We start from the raw sequence: 18,344 nt of genomic DNA on the forward strand, positions 1-18,344 counted from the left end.
CACACTTCGTTGTGAATGGCGATCGTATTTATGTAATAAGTTTTTGGTGAGAATATTGGCAAAATATCGCCGGATATTTTATAACAGTTGGATTTGTCAGGCTTCCATGTTCTGGTGCTGGATTGGATATGAAAAGATCATGTTATAACAGCACAAGGCCATTGTAAAGAAAGACAATAGTGGAAGAAATGAGCTATTGTTCTTTTCATTTTGTGTAGGTTTTATATAAATATTTTATATACTTTTTATTTTGCTCTTGTGGATATGTTTCAAGCTTAGAAGTTCTAACATGGGAATAGGGCCCTCTTGATATTTTGAAGTCGCTTTGAAGTCAGATATTACAAAACAGTATGAATGCCATTTGTGAAGCCATGATAAACTAATGACGGATTTGTTTTTTAATCTTAACATTAAATGATGTTTACTTCTTTCTGCCTCACCCCTGTCCCTCAACCCCAGGGAAAGCTTTAGGCAAATCAACAGTGGTCCCTGTTCCATATGAGAAGATGTTACGAGATCAGTCAGCTGTGGTTGTGCAGGGGCTTCCGGAAGGAGTTGCCTTTAAACACCCCGAGAACTATGATCTTGCCACCTTGAAATGGATTTTAGAGAACAAAGCAGGAATTTCATTTATTATTAAGAGGTGAAGTACTTTCTCCCTTGCCCATTAAGAGTTTATTCATATAAAGTTGAATATTCACCTTATTTTAATATATTAAAATGTTTTTTTAATTCTTTATTTTTGAGAGAGCGAGAGCGAGCGAGCACGCGTGTGTCCATGAGTGGGGAGGGGCAAAGAGGGGGGGGGGGACAGAGGATTTGAAGTGGGGTCTGCGCTGACAGCAGAGAGCTTGATGCAGGGCTTGAACCCATGGACTGTGAGATCATGACCTGAGCCACAGTCAGATGTTTAACTGACTGAGCCACCCAGGCACCCCATATATTTTAAAAACTCTTGTTTACTGTAGAAGTCATTTAAATTTAAGGTTTACAATAATTTTGTGTATTCATGTATAGTTTTTTGTTTTGTTTTAATACAGACCTTTCCTGGAGCCAAAGAAGCACCTAGGTAAGTGATTATTTTGCTTACTCATACTTCCTAAACTATCTTTTGGGCCAAATTTAACACGTTTTACTAATTTCTCTTTTTTCTTTGAGAATATGACATAAGACCTTTTGGAGTGGGGTGTTATATATAAACCAATGAAAGGTCACTGAGCTGAAAAAGTAGAGACTTGCTTTGCTACTTTTTTAATGACATAGTCAAGGTTTTATTGTGGGCAGTATGTTCAATCATAGACTGGATCTGCCATCATTAGCCAGAATTAAGAGGATGGCTTAATTTATCTCATGTTCATTGATCAGGCACAGAATTAGTGAGCATAAGATTGGGTGGGGATGGGGTACACAACTGTGCATAAGCATTAAAGCTTTTGAGCTTTAATGGAAAGAGATAAAAAGCCCATAAAGTCACTACATCAAGAGCATAGCTGCACAGTGTAGGGATAGCTAAAGAAAATGCTTTGCAAGTTTGCTGGAAGAAGGATTTGTTTATAGCCCAGGAAGGCTTTCGAGTTGGAGAGGGCATTAAGATGGGTCCTTGAAGAGCGAGGAGGATTTCAACAGAACTTCCTTTGGGGAAGGTTAAGCCATTGCATTTGAAGGGCAAAGTGATTTTTAGGAGACTGGTGCCCTTTGGAGGCAGGTTTGTTTGAGACTTTTGGAAATAAATGACCATTATCATTGGCAACCTCTTAACCAGTACAAGGAAGAAAGGACAAAATAATATATACACACCCAATATATTTTATTTTTTGTTAAGTAAAAACAAAAAATTTTGTTTGTTTTATTCTTACCATGATGAAAAGATTAAGTTGTTAGAAGCTATGTTGAGGTATAATTGGCATGCCATAAAATTCGCCTGTTTCAAGCATCCAATTCAGCGGGCTTTGGTAAATTTACAGTGATAAAGTTTGAAAAGTTTTACAGTCATTGTCACAATCTAATTTTAGAATATTTTTATCTTCTTCTCTGTTACTTCATGAATGTTACATAAATTAGATCTACAGAATGTAGCCTCTTGAGATTATCTTTTTTCACTCAGCATAATTCAGTTGAGGCTCATCCAGATCGTTGGGTATATCAGTAGTTATTTCCTTTTTCTTGCTGAATGCTAAGTATCCCTATGGATGAATATACCACTTGTTTATCCAGTCACGGGTTGGTAGAGCATTAGATTAGTAGATTCCACTTGGCTGTTACTACTGTGAACATACTTGAACAAGTTTTTGTCTGAACATGTACTCTAATTTCTCTTGGAGATATATACCTACGAGTAGAATTGCTGGGTCATAGACTGATTTTGCATTTAGCTTTAAAAAAACTGCCACACTGCTCTCCACCGTGCCTGCACCATTTATGTTCCTGCTAGCACTGTCTGAGCGTTCCATTTTGTCCGCGTCCCTGTCAACACTTGTTAGTGTCTTTGTGGTGTTAACCATCCTCATGAGTGTGAAGTGGTCTCATTGTGGTTTTGATTGGCATAGCCCGAATTGCTAATAATGTTGCATATCTTTTCATGTGCTTATTGACCATTCTGTATATTCCTTGGAGTAAGGTCTGTTCGGGTCCTTTCCACAAAGTTGTTTGTGTTTTTATTATTGAGTTGTAAGAGTTCTTACATATTTTTGATACAGTTATTTTCTCCAGTTTGACAGGTTGTCTTTTGACAGTGTCCTGTGAGGAACAAAAGTTTTTAATTTTTGCAAAGCCCAATTTATTTTATCACTTGTGCTTCTGATCTTGTATATAAGGTTGTTGCCTAACACAACGTTGTGAAGATGTGTCGTGTTTTTTTCTGTCACTTTTATAGCCTGTGTTGTTACATTTAGTTGTTACATTTAGGTCAGTTTTGTGTTTTCTTGTTTTCTTTTTTAATGTTTATTTGAGAGAGAGAGAGTGCACTCGGTGGGTAGGAGGAGGCCAGAGAGAGCGGGAGCGAGAGAATCCCAAGCAGGCTCCATGTTAGCACAGAGCCCGATGGCAGGCCCAGCCTCACAGACTGAGGTCACAATCTGAGCTGAAATCAAGAGTCTGATACTTAGCTGACTGAGCCACCCAGGTGGCCCTGCGGTTAGTTTTGAGCTGATTTTTTATTATGGCGCGTGGTAAGGGTGAAATTCAGCTTTTGTGCCCGTGGCTGTCCAGTTGTTCCAGCAGTTTGTTGAAAAGACTGACCTTTCTCCCCAGAATTTCTTTGGCATTTTTGTTTCTTCTGCCTGTTTCTTGGCTTTCTGCCTCGTGGGTCTTGTTGTGTGTGAATCAGGACGGTTTACATCTTGCAGTCTGAGTGCTTTTTATTTCTTGATCTTGTGCTTCTAGCAAGAGTGTCCAATGCGGTATCAAATGGAAGTGGCCGTAACAGACATCAGCCTGTCCACATTAGGAGGAGGACATTCAGGCTTTGGCCACTTGTTAGCTGTGGGGTTTTTGTAGATGTCCCTCTTAAGGTTGAGAGAGAAAAGATTTATCGTCTTTCTTCAATTAAAGCTTCGACTTTTTTCTTGATATTTTTCTCCCTGAAGTGTTCTAGATTAGTTTTAATCTGCCATTTGTATTTTTTGAAGTCTTCTGTTTTAGAAACTTCTTTTGAAACATTGGGGCCTGGTTGTTAATTAAATTATGTTTCTTGAAAAAAAATTTTTTTGGGGCGCCTGGGTGGCGCAGTCTTGGTTAAGCGTCCAACTTCAGCCAGGTCACGATCTCGCGATCCGTGAGTTCGAGCCCCGCGTCGGGCTCTGGGCTGATGGCTCGGAGCCTGGAGCCTGTTTCCGATTCTGTGTCTCTCTCTCTCTCTGCCCCTCCCTCGTTCATGCTCTGTCTCTCTCTGTCCCAAAAATAAATAAAAAACGTTGAAAAAAAAATTTTTTTTTTAATTTTTTTAATGTTTATTTTTGAGGGAGAGCTGGAGTGTGAGTAGGGGAGGTGTGCAGAGAGAGAGGGAGACACAGAATCCGAAACAGGCTCCAGGCTCTGAGCTGTCAGCACAGAGCCTGACGTGGGGCTCAAACTCATGAACTGTGAGATCATGACCTGAGCTGAAGTCATATCAGACACTTAACCAACTGAGCCACCCAGGTGCCCCTAAACTATGTTTCTATAGGATGTTTTATACTGAGTGGTGCAAGCAGGTGGGTTTGTATACCAACTTTTTTATCATACCAACTTGCAAAGTAATTAGAAAGTTGAGATTGTAATGGGATTGTATTTTCCAGATTTTTAAAATTATTTATTTTGAGAGGGAACAGGCACATGAGCGGGGGAGGGGCAGAGGGAGAGAGAGGGAAGGAGAATCCCAAGCAGACTCCATGCTGTCAGCACAGAGCCCGACATGGGACTTGAACCCACAAACTGTGAGATCATGACCTGAGCCAAAGTTGGATGCTCAACCCACTGAGCCACCCAGGCGCCCCTGGCGTTTATAGATTTTTTAAGTATAAATGGAATCATAGTAGGTACTTTTTTGGTTTTCCTTTTTTTTTTTTAATGTTTATTTATTTTTAGAGAGAGCAAGTGTGAGCAAGGGAGGCAATGGGGGGGAGAGGGAGGGAGGGAGAGAGAGAGAGAGAGAGAGACAGACAGACAGACAGACAGACACTATCCCAAGCAGGCTCCCTGCTACAGCACAGAGCCCAATGCAGGGCTCGACCTCATGACCCCTGTGAGATCATGTCCTGAGCTGAAAACAAGAGTTGGACGCTTACTGACTGAACCCCCTCGGCGTCTCTTGTTTTGCTTTTTATTTTAAGATTGATCCTTATTCTTTCTATCAGTAGTTCATTATTTTACTGATTAGTATTCCAACGTATAGCTACACCACAATTTGTTTACTCATTCACTTGCCCATGAAAATTTGAGTTTCCATATCTTGGCCTTAATTATAAAGAAAGCTGCTGTGAATGTTTGAAGGCACGTCTTTATACGAGCATACGTTTCAGTAAATACCTAAATTTGGAGTGGCAAATGGTAGTTATGTATTTAATTTTTTAGGAAAGCACCAAACTGGTTTTCAGCATGATTTACTCCACTGGCCGTTCCCGCCAGAAGTGAGAGCACTCCAGTTACTCGACTTTTTCATCAACATGCGGTGGCATCCATCTCTCTTGTTTCCTTTTTATGTTTTTCAAACATAAAATTCATGCTTTTTTAGTATATGTAACATTCAGGGTTGTAAGGTGTATGCTTCCATGGGTCTTAGTATCTTTACAAGATGGACGGCCGTCACCAGCATGTAATTCCAGAACATTCTCGTCACCCCCAAATAAAAACCCTGTACCTGTTAGCCAGTCACAGCTTTCCAGTCCTCGTGAGCCAGATGGAGTCATGATAGAACTTTCTGTCAGCACTCCTGCATCAGTAGAGGCTTCTTCTACATTGGCAGGGTAATAGTACATTGCTTTTCTTTATTGCATCGGTAAAAATAGGAGCTTTTTCCTTAAGTGGGGGAGGGTGCTGGCCGGTGAGGGGATGAACGCCATCAGGATTGTCACCCAACTTCCTTTCCTTACAGGGGAGGACGAAGGACACTGTCGTGTGGAGTCACCGGGTACTCCCTCCAGCTTGATCCAGAGCTGTGGGCGCCCCTCCTCCCCTACTGTCTGCTCAGGACCTTTGGAAATGTTAGTCATATTGAAAGTGTGTGAAAAACCTGAATCTCATTTTTCTTTTCTTTTTTTTTTTTGTACATAGGTGGTCGTGTGATGGTAACAGACGCTGAAAGGTCAATGCTATCTCCAGGTGGAAGGTAAAACATAGTTCATCAGTACGAATAAACTTCCACGCCATAGCGGTTTTTAGTCTTTAGGAATTTGAGGTAGTAGAATATTAAGAAGGACCATATCACATATCTTGATGTTTTATATTCAGCTGATTGATTTGGGGTCCTATGAAAATGCAGTTTCTGACTAAGTACTTCCTGGGGGAAGCTAATGTGATAGATTGATAACTACATGGGGAATAGGAGGGCCTTGTGGTACAGTGGAATTTGCAAGCTACTATTGTACTGTTGTACCCAAAAATTGATTGGGATTAAAGTACTAAATTCAGTTGACAAGTTATATATGCAAAGAAATAAATACGTACATTTGAAGTTAAGTCAGGTTTGCGTTGAGCTTGGTCACGTGAGGACCTGACTGCTGTGTGGCCGCCCGCACTGCGCACTGCTTTATCCTGCCTTCTTTTCTTTTCAGCTGTGGCCCCATCAAAGTGAAAACTGAGCCCACAGAAGATTCTGGTATGTACTTGTGCTTTTAGAGTCCTCTATGAAATTTAAGTAAGGAAACCTTTCCCTTAACTTAGAAGGTTGTATTTTGACGCATTATTTCCGATAATGCTTTGATGAGAAGCAGACAGAACAAATTTATTCCACCGGTGACATGATTTCTTAAGTGTTAGCACATATTATGCTTAACACCTAAAAAGTTGAGTTACTAAGTGTTACCCAGAAGTTTGTTGCTAATTACCCATTTGTAAACAAAATTTATTATTAGGTTTTCCCCCCAGTTATATAGGAATAGTAGTGTAAAATGTCAGCTGGTTCTACAGTGCTTTTTATACAAACCCATCAAATGTCCTCTTACTGTCCCTTCTCCCCTGCACTCTTGTTTCTGCCCTCCAAGGAGACTGCTTTTAACTCTAAGCTGGTTTGAGTGTTGAATTCCTTATTTTATTTTATTTTTTAACATTTATTTATTTTAGAAGGAGGGTGAGCATGAGTGGGGGAGAGGGACTGAAAGAGGGAGGCAGAGGATCCAAAGCAGGCTCTGTGCTGACAAGAGGGAGCTTGATGTGAGGCTTGAGCTCAGGACCTGAGCCTAAGTCATGTGTTTAACCAGCTGAGCCACCCAGGCACCCCTGAATTCCTTATTTTTAAATGTCATGCTTTTAGTGTTATTCTATATAGATAGTTCTGGATAGCTTTATTGAGATACAGTTTACGTGCCATTGAATTCACCTGCCCTAAAGTATAAGATTCAGTGGTGTTGAGTACATCTATAGAGTTTTGCAGTTATTGCCACAGTCTAATTTTGGAACATTTCTGTCATCCTAAATGGAAAGCTGGTGCCCAAATGGAAGCCCTGTTCCCACCATTAGTCTACTTTTTGGGTTTTGTAAGCTTAGCTGGACATTTCCTATGAATGGAATCATACAATATGTGGTGTTCTGCATTTTGATTCTTTTGCTCCGCATCATCTTCGACAATAGTTGTAGGGTTCATACCTGAATGTTATTCCATTGTATGGATATACTACCGTTTCTTTATCCATTTACTGTTTGGCGGGCATTTGAGTTGTTTCCATTTTTTGGCTGTCTCGAGTAACATGGATGGTTAGGAATACTCCTATTTGTCTTCGTGTAGAAAAAATGTCTTCATTTCCCTTGGGTAGATACCCAGGAGTGAATTGCTCGTCCTATGGTAACTCTGTGCCTAACTAGTTAAGCAGCTGGCAAATTCTTTTCCCAAGTGGCTGCATGTTCTTAGCAGCAGTGTTTGGAGGTTTCACTTTCTCCATATCTTGGGCAACACATGGTATTGTCTCTCTTTTTTGAGTATAGCAATTCTAGTGAATATGAAGTGGTGTCTCATTGTGTATGGGTGTGGGGTTTATTTTTTTGTTTGTGCACTTGTAAATAGGTATTTTATTTTTAGAGCAGTTTTATTAGGTTCACAACAATTGAACGAAAGTACAGAGAGTGTTTCCATGTATCTTCTACCCCCACACATACATAGCAATACCTCCCCCCCAAACTATTAATATCCTGCATCAGATTGGTATTAAAATTTTTTTTTTTTCAACGTTTTTTATTTATTATTTTTGGGACAGAGAGAGACAGAGCATGAACGGGGGAGGGGCAGAGAGAGAGGGAGACACAGAATCGGAAACAGGCTCCAGGCTCTGAGCCATCAGCCCAGAGCCCGACGCGGGGCTCGAACCCATGGACCGTGAGGTCGTGACCTGGCTGAAGTCGGACGCTTAACCGACTGCACCACCCAGGCGCCCCTCAGATTGGTATTAAAAATGATGAACCATTATTACCCAGACTCCTTAGTTTACATTAGCGTTCAGTCTTGTGCATTCTGTGGGTTTTGATAACTGTATGATGAAAGTTATCCCGCACTATAGTATACAGAATAGTACTACTGCTCTAAAACTCCCCTGTCCTCTGCCTGTTCTTCCGTCTGTCTTCTCTAACACCTGGTCATCCATCACTGATCTTTTTACTGTCTTCATCATTTTCCTTTTTCCAGAATGTCCTAGAATTGTGGTTTTTTTTTTAATTTTTTTTTTTTCAACGTTTATTTATTTTTGGGACAGAGAGAGACAGAGCATGAACAGGGGAGGGGCAGAGAGAGAGGGAGACACAGAATCGGAAACAGGCTCCAGGCTCTGAGCCATCAGCCCAGAGCCCGACGCGGGGCTCGAACTCACGGATCGCGAGATCGTGACCTGGCTGAAGTCGGACGCTTAACCGACTGCGCCACCCAGGCGCCCCAAGAATTGTGGTTTTAATTGCATTTTCCTGGGGCGCCTGGGTGGCTCAGTCGGTTGAGCGTCCGACTTCAGCTCAGATCATGATCTCGTGATCTGTGAGTTCGAGCCCCGCGTTGGGCTCTGTGCTGACAGCTCGGAGCCTGGAGCCTCCTTCGGATTCTGTCTCCCTCTCTGTCTGTCCCCCCTCTCCCCCAACTCATGCTCTGTCTCTCTCAAAAATAAATAAACAGTAAAAAACAAACAGAACACATTTAATTGTGTTTTCCTAATGATGTTGGACATCATTTGATGTGCTCATTAGCTATTCATATATTACCTTTGATGAAATGTCTTTTTAATTCTTTTGCTTGTTCTTTAATTATGCTTTTTTTTTCTTTTTGGTGATCTATTTATTTATTATTGAAGTAGAGTTGACATACAGTGTTACTAGTTTCGGGTGTACAACATAGTGATTCGATACTTCTATACATTATTCAATACAGTCCCCATCTGTCACCATACAACCTTATTATAATATTGACTATATTCCCTATACTGTACTTTTTATCACAATGACATGTATATTTTATAACTGTTTGTACCTTTTAATCTTTTTCACCTATTTTGCCCATCTCCTGATTCAACTCTGCTATGGCAGTCAACAGTTTGTTCTCTGTATTTGAGTCTCGTTGGTTTTTTGTTATTCATTTGTTTTGTTTTTTAATTTTTTTTTTCAACGTTTTTTTTTCTATTTATTTTTGGGACAGAGAGAGACAGAGCATGAACGGGGGAGGGGCAGAGAGAGAGGGAGACACAGAATCGGAAACAGGCTCCAGGCTCCGAGCCATCAGCCCAGAGCCTGACGCGGGGCTCGAACTCATGGACCGCGAGATCGTGACCTGGCTGAAGTCGGACGCCCAACCGACTGCGCCACCCAGGCGCCCCTCATTTGTTTTGTTTTTTAGTTCCACATAGAAGTGAAATCATATGGTATTTGTCTTTCTGACTTATTTCATGTAACATAATACCCTCTACGTCCATCCATGTTGTCACAAATGGCAAGATTTCGTTCCTTTTTCTTTCTCCTTTTTTTTTCCTCTTTCTTTCTTAATTCTTACTTATTAGAGTTCTTTTATATATTCTGGATTTTTGAAACTAGAAATAATGTTTTGCAAATATATTTTTCTACTCTGGCTTGTCTTTTCATTTGCTTAACGGTATCCTTTGAAGCCTTAAAACTGCTTTGATTTTGATGCAGTTCAGTTTTTCAGATTTTTCTTTAATCACTTTTACTTTGGGTGTTACCCCTAGGAAACCTAAAATCTTTGTCTAACTTGAGGTCATGAAGAATTTCTCACTTACTGCATTTTTCTGGAATTGTGTAGTTTTAACTCTTATGTTTAAGCCTAAGATCTGTTTTGAGTTCATTGTGCTTGTTGGAAGGGAAGGGAAGGGTCTGATTTCATCCTTTTGTGTGCGGACTACCCTGCCGCCCCAGCATCTGTTGAAAAGCTCTCGTTTCTTCGTTGGATCGCCTCAGCACCTGTCAGACAGCATGTGACCAGGTGTACTTCTGTGCCTTCAGTTCTGTTTCCTTGAACTCAGATGCCCCCCCCCAGTCTTAGACCAATAGTACACTCTATCTCCTGTCGTTTTAAGGTTTGGTTTTATTACCTGTTAACATAGGAAAATGAGGATATAATTTTTTTACTATCTTCAATACTTTTTTTTTTCCTGTTCCCACTTTTACCATATATTTAAGTTGATTTTTATTGTTCGAGTACTTTCAGAACTGAACATGGTCTTGGATATTTCAATTAACGCTTGCTTCTTCCCATGTCCCATTTCTAGGGCGCAAGTGGTTCTGCCTGTTTATAAGACATACAGCTCTTCCTGACTTGATGTCAATTTTATTGTTAGGATTTTTTGTTACTCTGGTTCTATGAATGACAGCAACCTTGTGTTTAAAAATAATACATAACTTTATTATTTTTTATTTATTTGTTTTGGGGGGAACACAAGCGGGGGAGGGGCAGACAGAGGGACAGAGGATCTGTGCAGGCCCTGTGCTGACAGGCTGAGAGCAGTGAGCCCAGCGTGGGGCTCAGACTCATGAGCTGTGAGATCATGACCTGAGCTGAGGTTGGATGCTCAACTGACTGAGCTGCCCGGGTGCTCCCCTCATTTTTTAAAATATCTTCTAATAAATAATACATAGCTTTAAAAAGATCATTGTAGGGGCGCCTGGGTGGCTCAGTCGGTTAAGCGTCCGACTGGGGCTCAGGTCATGATTTCGGGGTCCATGAGTTCGAGCCCCGCGTCGGGCTCTGTGCTGACAGCTCAGAGCCTGGAGCCTGTTTCAGATTCTGTGTCTCCCTCTCTCTCTGACCCTCCCCAGTTCATGCTCTGTCTCTCTCTGTCTCAAAAATAAATAAACGTTAAAAAAAATTTTTTTTAATAAATAAATAAATAAAAGATCATTGTATTATTACTAAGAATATATTTAATAATTAGCTTTGGTGATTGGCAACAAAAAATGAACATTTACTGCTTTTTCGTATTGAAGACATACGTAAACTATAACCTGAGCGTCAGCTATAGCTGGGGTCCAAAAATTTCAATTGTGTAAAATGCAGTTTTGTATCATTGCTAAAAAGTGACATCTTCAGACTGATCTCCTGCAGGGGATATAAGCCGTTTGTCAGTTTTGTCACATCCACATTCACGCTTGCAGAACCTGTCATTGTGGGGCTTTTACCGTCCTCCCAAGTTGGTTAAAAAATTATCCTGGGCTCCTGGCTGGCTCAGCTGTTACAGTGTGCCACTCTTGATCTCAGGCTTGTAAGTTCGAGTCCCACGTTAGGTAGAAAGATTACTTAAAAAAAGAAAAAAAATCTTTAAAAACAAATTACCTTGTGCAGTGAATTTCAGACTTAAAATTCACTTAGGAACGTAAGGATGAGATTAGAAAATCTCTAAACTCCCTTTCTCATGTTACTGAAATAACCAGAAATAATATATCATCTGAGTAGATGATAAAAAGGCAGCGGAAATCCTTAACCTGATGTGTCAGGCTGTCATACATAATTGTAAATGCCAGCCCATCATTGTGTTGAATTTTTTTTTAATGTGTATGTATTTTTGAGAGAGAGAAACAGAGCCGGAGTGTGAGTGGGGGAGGGGCAGAGAGAGAGGGAGACAGACTTCGTCAGCACAGAGCCCTGCGTGGGCCTGGAACCCCCCAGACCATGAGATCATGACCTGAGCCAAAGTCAGACACCCCCTCCATCATTGTGTTTAATAGTGAACTACCAGAAGCACTCTTTGTAAAACAGAGAGGCACCTTTTCACCAGTTTCTTACCAGAATTCTAGTACAAACCAGTACAAGTATGAGGTGTAAGTAATTAGAAAGTGGAGGGCACCATTGACTTGTACATGTGATTATGAATGTAGAACACCAGAGAATCAACTAGAAAACGGAAAACAAAATACCGATAGTTTGATGTGACTTTGTAAAGAATTCCAGATATAATAAGAGTTTAGAATTAAAGCCTTTAGAAAAAAATTAGTAGTCCTTTGAGTGATTTCTAAGCAATACGTTTGACTAAGAAAGAATTAAAAATTAAGGATGACAAGGTCAGCCAAAATGTGTCAAAGCACATGTGAGACACAGGGAATGGCTGTTTGCAAGACAAATGACAAACCTTGTTGTATTTGACTTACAAAGAGCTAATCCAAAAAATAAACGATCAAAGATTGTAGAAGCAAGGGAAAATGCTAAGACTAGTTAAGGAAATGTAGATAAAAATCCAAGAAAGATGAAGTTTAGCTAGCAGATGGCAAACATTCTGCTCATACGCCGCAAAGAACAGGGAGAAACAGATTTAAAAGTTCTTTTTTTTTTTTAATTTATTTATTTTTGAGAGAGAGAGAGAGAAAGAAAGGGTGTGTGTGAGTGAGCAGGGAAAGGGCACAGAGAGAGAGAGGGAGATAGGAGACAGAATCCCAAGCAGGCTCCATGCTGTCAGCACATAGCCTGATGTGGGGCTCGAACTCACAAACCACGAGATCATGACCTGATCCCAAAAGGGATGCTCAACTGACTGAGCTACCCACGTGCCACAGGTTTAAAAATTCTTGATGACTGTTTAAATTGTTGCTTTCTTAACAGATGATGCTTTGGTATTTCGTACTATTTATTTTATTTTATTATTTCTTTAAGATTTTCTTTTTAAGTAATCTCTACACCCAATGTGGGGTTGGAACTCACAATCCCGAGATCAAGAATTGCATGCCTGGGGCTCCTGGGGGGCTCAGTAGGTTAAGCATCCAACTTCAGCTCAGGTCATGATCTCACAGTTTGTGGGTTCAAGCCCTGGGTCGGGCTCTGTGCTGACAGCTCAGAGCCTGGAGCCTGCTTTGGATTCTGTGTCTCTTTCTCTCTCTGCCCCTCCCCTGCTTGTGCTCTCTTTCTCTGTCTCTCAAAAATAAATAAATAAACATTTAAAAAAAAAAAAAAAAAGAGTTACATGCTTTATAGACTGAGCCACCCAGACGCCCCTCACCATAATTTTTCAGAACTTCCTTTCTTGCAGTACAAGGTGGTCAAGGTTCCTCGCACTTTCTCTAATCCAGCCCTAGGGTCAACCATTCCAAGAAACCCCGGGTCCTTTCTGAGGAGAATGATCTCAAGATGTCAGTATCTTGGTGGGAGGTGCGTCCACTGCCATTGGGAGGTTACTGCTTCCCAGTGGACGCAGCTTAGGAATCCGTGTGTGGGGGAGTTTGTGTACACAAAAATATATACATACATGCATTTACAGCTATAGTGTTTCATGCCCACATCTTCTGTTCTCTTAACATCCCAAGGGGTTTTCCATATCCCTCTGTTCCGATGAGAGTCCTTAGTCTATTTTCTTCATTTGACCCATGTCCTGTTGTCTAACCCATGTCTCATCGTCACTGTCCTGCCCGGACTCCTGCTCTGACGTTCCTTGTCAGGCTGTCCGCAGCCCTGCCTACCCTCTTATCAGCCTGTGTCTCCTAAGGCCCTCACTTCCCCTGCCCTTCGTGTGAGTACACTTCTCACTCAGCCGGCCCACCCTGCTGCACTGAACCGCCCCGTGCCGCTGTCTGCCTTGCTCAGTGCCCTCTAATGGCATTTGGGGTGAATAGTTGGGGAAAGGGGAAGCTGTGTTAATTGTGCCTGCGTGTGTGCGTGGGGCGGGGACAGCTTTTGTGTATGGTGCAGACAGGCCAAGTGTTCGTTTTTTGGGGAGATCTGCAAGAGTGGTAGTGTTGAATGTCTTTATTGGGAGGAAGTATTCGAATCTGTTGCATTGTTTTACAGAAGGCTTTTTGTTGTTGTTTTTCATGCCACAGGAAACCTCAGTTTTCTGTTTAGCTTTTAGTTGATTGCGCCTAAATCATCATTTTGCAAATTGTTTTCTCTCTTTTATTCATAGAGTCATCTCCTGAATAGTTTGTATCTAAAGATAAACGTGCTGAATTGAGAAAGATTGTATTTTACTGAATTCTTTAACCATCTTTGGGGATATAATAGCACTGCTATTCTAGGGGTTTCTTTTTTCTCCTTGTACTTTGTATCTTTATGTTCTTAATTTATCCTGCAATTTCTTTTAATATTTCCACTTTTAATTTTTTTAATGTTTATTTATTTATTTTGAGAGAGAGAGAGAGAGCCCGTGCGATTGTGGGAGGCACAGAGAGAGAGAGAGAGAGAGAGAGAGAGAGAGAATCCCAAGCAGGGTCCGCACTCGGTGCAGATGCTGATGGTACAGGACTTGATCCTGATGATACAGGACTTGATCTCCAGACGGTGAGATGGTGACCTGAACTGAAATCAAAAGAGTTGGAGGCTTAACCGACCGAGCCACCCGGGCACCCCTTACTTATTTCTTATATATTTCTTGAATGGAGACAATTTAATGTAAAGGTTAACTACTGATTAACTTTGTATTAGAAGGAGTAGCTAAGGAGCCCTGTAAGTAACGACTCGAGGAGCTGGCTGCCACCCTAAAGTCTTCATTTTGCCTTCTGAGGTGGGAGGCTGTGGGATGGTACTGCTGTCTGAGGTGACGTGTGAAAACCGGTCCTGCTAGGGTCGGAAGAATTTTCCAGGGGGTCTTGCTCTTGCTATGGGAGGTGTCAGATTGAAGGAGGGTGCCAGCAGTGAGTGACCCTGACTGGAACGAGACGCAGACGAGGAGCCGAAAGGAAGTCGCGGGTTGGTTTTCTCATCTCTGGCCTCACAGCCTCCTCCCTGTTGCGTTCCCTGGGGAGTTTTGCAAGGAGCCCGCCCGGTTTGCGGTCCAGGCTCCAGCAGAGTCGGGGAGGGTGTCTAGAACTGGGACAGCAGCTCAGTGACCGCACTGGCTGCTGCCCCTGTGGCTGCTCATCCACACCCGCCCCTACATATTTGGGCTTCCTTGGAACAAAAGGACAACTGTTTCTGTCTCATAGCGTGTAGCTGCCCTTCCTACAGACTCCTCCACTTTTGCTCTCTCCCCAAAATGAGGAGTTCCAGTGTTCTAGCAGTTCCTGTCCCCTTCTCTGGGAGACTGATTAATGTCCTCTCCTGAGCTGTCTTACTTAGGTCTCACATTCACGCTCAACCTATTTGAATATTCTTTTTTTCTAAAGGCTAAGTGGCAAAGGAAGCCTAACAAAACTTCTGTAAAATAACAATGCAGAGGAGAAGAGAGAACAGTTGGTATATCCAAATACATGTGTTTGCAGAAAGAAACACTCCTAACAAGGAAGAAAATATGTATAGTGTCCACATTTCAACAACTTGTCACAAAAATCCACACCTTCCTAATGCATGACCCATTATATTGTATTTCTTTCTTTGCCTTCGGTCAGGACCTTAGCTGGTAAGGTTCTTGACCTTTCCCTGGTTGAGGCGACCCAGACCTTCATTCCTGAAGGGTCTAAATCCCCAGTGGATCTGCCTTTTTTGTTTGCTGTGATTTCCTCTTAACCTTTGCTGATGACCACTCGTGTGGTAAAGAGACAGCCTGCAGAATCTGAGCGGTTTCAGACATGTTCCGTGTCGCCGTCATGGGAAGCAAATCAATTTCCCATCGGTAATTGCCCGTTGCGTTAGGGGTAGGTGTCCTCTAGTACGTCAGGCTAGCTCTTTTTGAGCTGTTTTCTGCAGTTGAAAAAATTACATGCAAACTTCTCAAGTCACGTAGCACCGGCTCAGTATGAAGTTGATCAGAGGACTGTATGGTTATGGTTGGCTTTCCTGCATGTGGAATTGGACCGTGCGTGCTCCTTCATGTCTAGCCACGAAGGCCCATGCCAGATGATCTGTCCTAATTGTAGGCAAGGCATTATGCGAAAGGTGTATTTTGTACCCTTGTTAATAAAGGGATTTATTAGGATAAAAAAACTATGTATCTTATTAAAATGATTTAAAATTATGCCACCTTAACTGCAGAGTAGTGAGTTATTATAACTGATGACTAAGTGCTTTTCAGTGGTTGGTAAAAGATCTATCTATTTATTTATTTCCTTCCTTCTTCCCTCCCTCCCTCCCTCCCTCCCTCCCTTCCTTCCTTCCTTCCTTCCTTCCTTCCTTCCTTCCTTCCTTCCGTAAGCTCTATGCCCAGTGTGGGGCTTGAACTCAAGACCATGAGATCAGGAGTCATATGCTCTCCTGAGTGAGCCAGCTGGGTGCCCATTTTTAATGTTGAGTGAAAAGAGAGTGGGACTGATGTTCTCCAATTCCAAAGATAAGAATGTCAGAGAAAAAAAGTTAGCAGCAAGTAATCCCAGAAAATTAGTCATAATTACAACGTTGTGTAGGTTGGGTTTTAGGTGATTTTTGTCCCTTAGCTACCTAGCGAACTTCTGTCCTTTCACTACTTCCTTCACTGTTCTTTCACTTCTGTTCTGTACTATTTTAGGACAGAAGAGATTTTCCTACACCATCTAACTGCATTCCCTAAAGTGTCAGTAAATAATGTCATTTTCTTTTGTAGGTATTTCCCTGGAAATGGCAGCTGTGACAGTAAAGGAAGAATCAGAAGATCCTGATTACTATCAATATAACATTCAAGGTAATACTATTAATACAGGTTTTCTTTCCAAAAGTTATCAGCGGATAAAATTCAAATTTATTGATTGTCTGAACTCCTTAAATACTTCTTGCTTGTCTGACTGGCATGCGTGCTTATGATTGATCACTACAATAAAATAGATGTCAAAAATGCGGCAGTGAGAAAAGTAATCTACAGCAGAAATGTAAAATAGCCATTGATATTCTTAAAAGGACGAGCAAAAGTTGGGGCACAATTTAGAATTCAGTTCCAATTTCTAGTATTATTTGGGAGACCCAAGAGGTCTTCTGAACCTTGGGTGGCTCTGTTTGTGCAACACAAAATACCCGTATAAGCATTATCCTTATCTTAAAAATCTGTAAAAGGTAAGACGTTAGTAAGTATTAGCTGTTACTGGTCACTTTGTTCCATATCTTTCGGCTTGCTTATTTAGGGAGGAATGGAAGGCTGTAGTTTCACAGTACGCAGCATGCTTTCACACATTATTGGATTTTAGTTTAGAAGAACGTTTTTGATATTTTGTAGTCAGTTTTGTGTTTATGGCTGCATAAAATACATTAAAGTATTTAAAGTATAAAACTTGATTAGTTTTGTTGTCTTTACGTTCGGATAAAACTTTTTTCACTGCACTCGAAATGGGATTTCTATAACCCTCACGTTTCCTTGTGTTCTATTACAATCACTGCCCTCCCCCGCCAACCACTGATCTGTTTTCTGTCATTTTAGCTTAGTTTCTGTCATTTAGAACTTTGTATAAGTGGAATCCTTATCAAGTATGTACTGTTTTGTCGGGATGGGGTGTGCCTTCTTTGATTCTACATAATTGTTTTGTAATTTACCCCCAGCGTTGCATGTATCAGTAGCTAATTCCATTGCTTGGCTGCCCCACAGGTTTATCCCTTTGTCTGTTGATGGACATTTTGGTTGTTTCTACTTTTGGGGGCTATTAAAAACAAAGTTGCTGTGAACTTTTGTGTGCAAATTGTTGTGTGGAAATATTCCTTCATTTCTCCTGAGTAGATTTCTAGAAATGGAATAGCTGGGACACATGGTAGGTATTTAACTTCGTAAGAAACTGCGAAACCATTTTTGCACAGTGCTTGTACTCTTTTTACATTGCCACCAGCAGCGTCCAAGTAGTTCCTAGTTGTATACGTCCTTGCCGACACCTGTCCGGTCAGTCTTCTCTTTTTAACCATTTCAGTGGTTGTCTCCTGAGACCTCATTTCAGTTGTAATTTGTATTCGCCTAATAGTTGTAGCTCATTTAACAAGATAAGCCCTCATCAGTTCTGGAGCATTGTAAAAGTTTAATGAAAAATTTATTCTGATTTGTAATCATGTGACTATCTGTAAACATACATTTAACCATTTCATAGTGAATATCATTATTTTTACTTGTCAGTTTTGGACACTATATTGCTTTTGACATTAGTAATCACATGGCTAGAAGATTGAGATAATTCTATGGGTTTTTAATTAAACAGTTAAAATTTTGGAAAATATTTAGCCTTTATAAATGGAGTTCTTGGTACCTTACTAATACATGTATATTAATTTAATAAGTTTAATTTATTTAATAAAAACTATTTAATAAAATAGTCTTTTTATATGCAGATTATGTTTAATTTTTAAAATAAAAAGTCTGCCTTTGTCTTTGGTATTGCCTGTTGAGCAACTTGTTATTCTCCGCCACGAGTATGTTCCCTTTTGAGATTGTGAG

The 18,344-nt window shown here is 40.9% G+C and overlaps 1 protein-coding gene across 7 annotated transcripts in view; it reads left to right on the forward strand.

The window, feature by feature from the left end:
- Nucleotides 1–18,344, forward strand: part of GTF2I (general transcription factor IIi) — a 109,577-nt gene that overhangs the window by 33,873 nt on the left and 57,360 nt on the right. For all 7 annotated transcript variants that reach the window (XM_086692502.1, XM_086692505.1, XM_086692503.1 and 4 more), the window contains exons 5-9: nt 460–643; nt 1,041–1,069; nt 5,749–5,803; nt 6,249–6,292; nt 16,545–16,622. In XM_086692502.1, the coding sequence (XP_086548628.1) occupies nt 460–643; nt 1,041–1,069; nt 5,749–5,803; nt 6,249–6,292; nt 16,545–16,622 (390 nt within the window). The remainder of the gene's footprint in view (nt 1–459; nt 644–1,040; nt 1,070–5,748; nt 5,804–6,248; nt 6,293–16,544; nt 16,623–18,344) is intronic.

The sequence above is a fragment of the Puma concolor genome, chromosome E3, assembly GCF_028749965.1.
Source record: "Puma concolor isolate L17-30 chromosome E3, mPumCon1.1.hap2, whole genome shotgun sequence".
Taxonomy (NCBI): domain Eukaryota; kingdom Metazoa; phylum Chordata; class Mammalia; order Carnivora; family Felidae; genus Puma; species Puma concolor.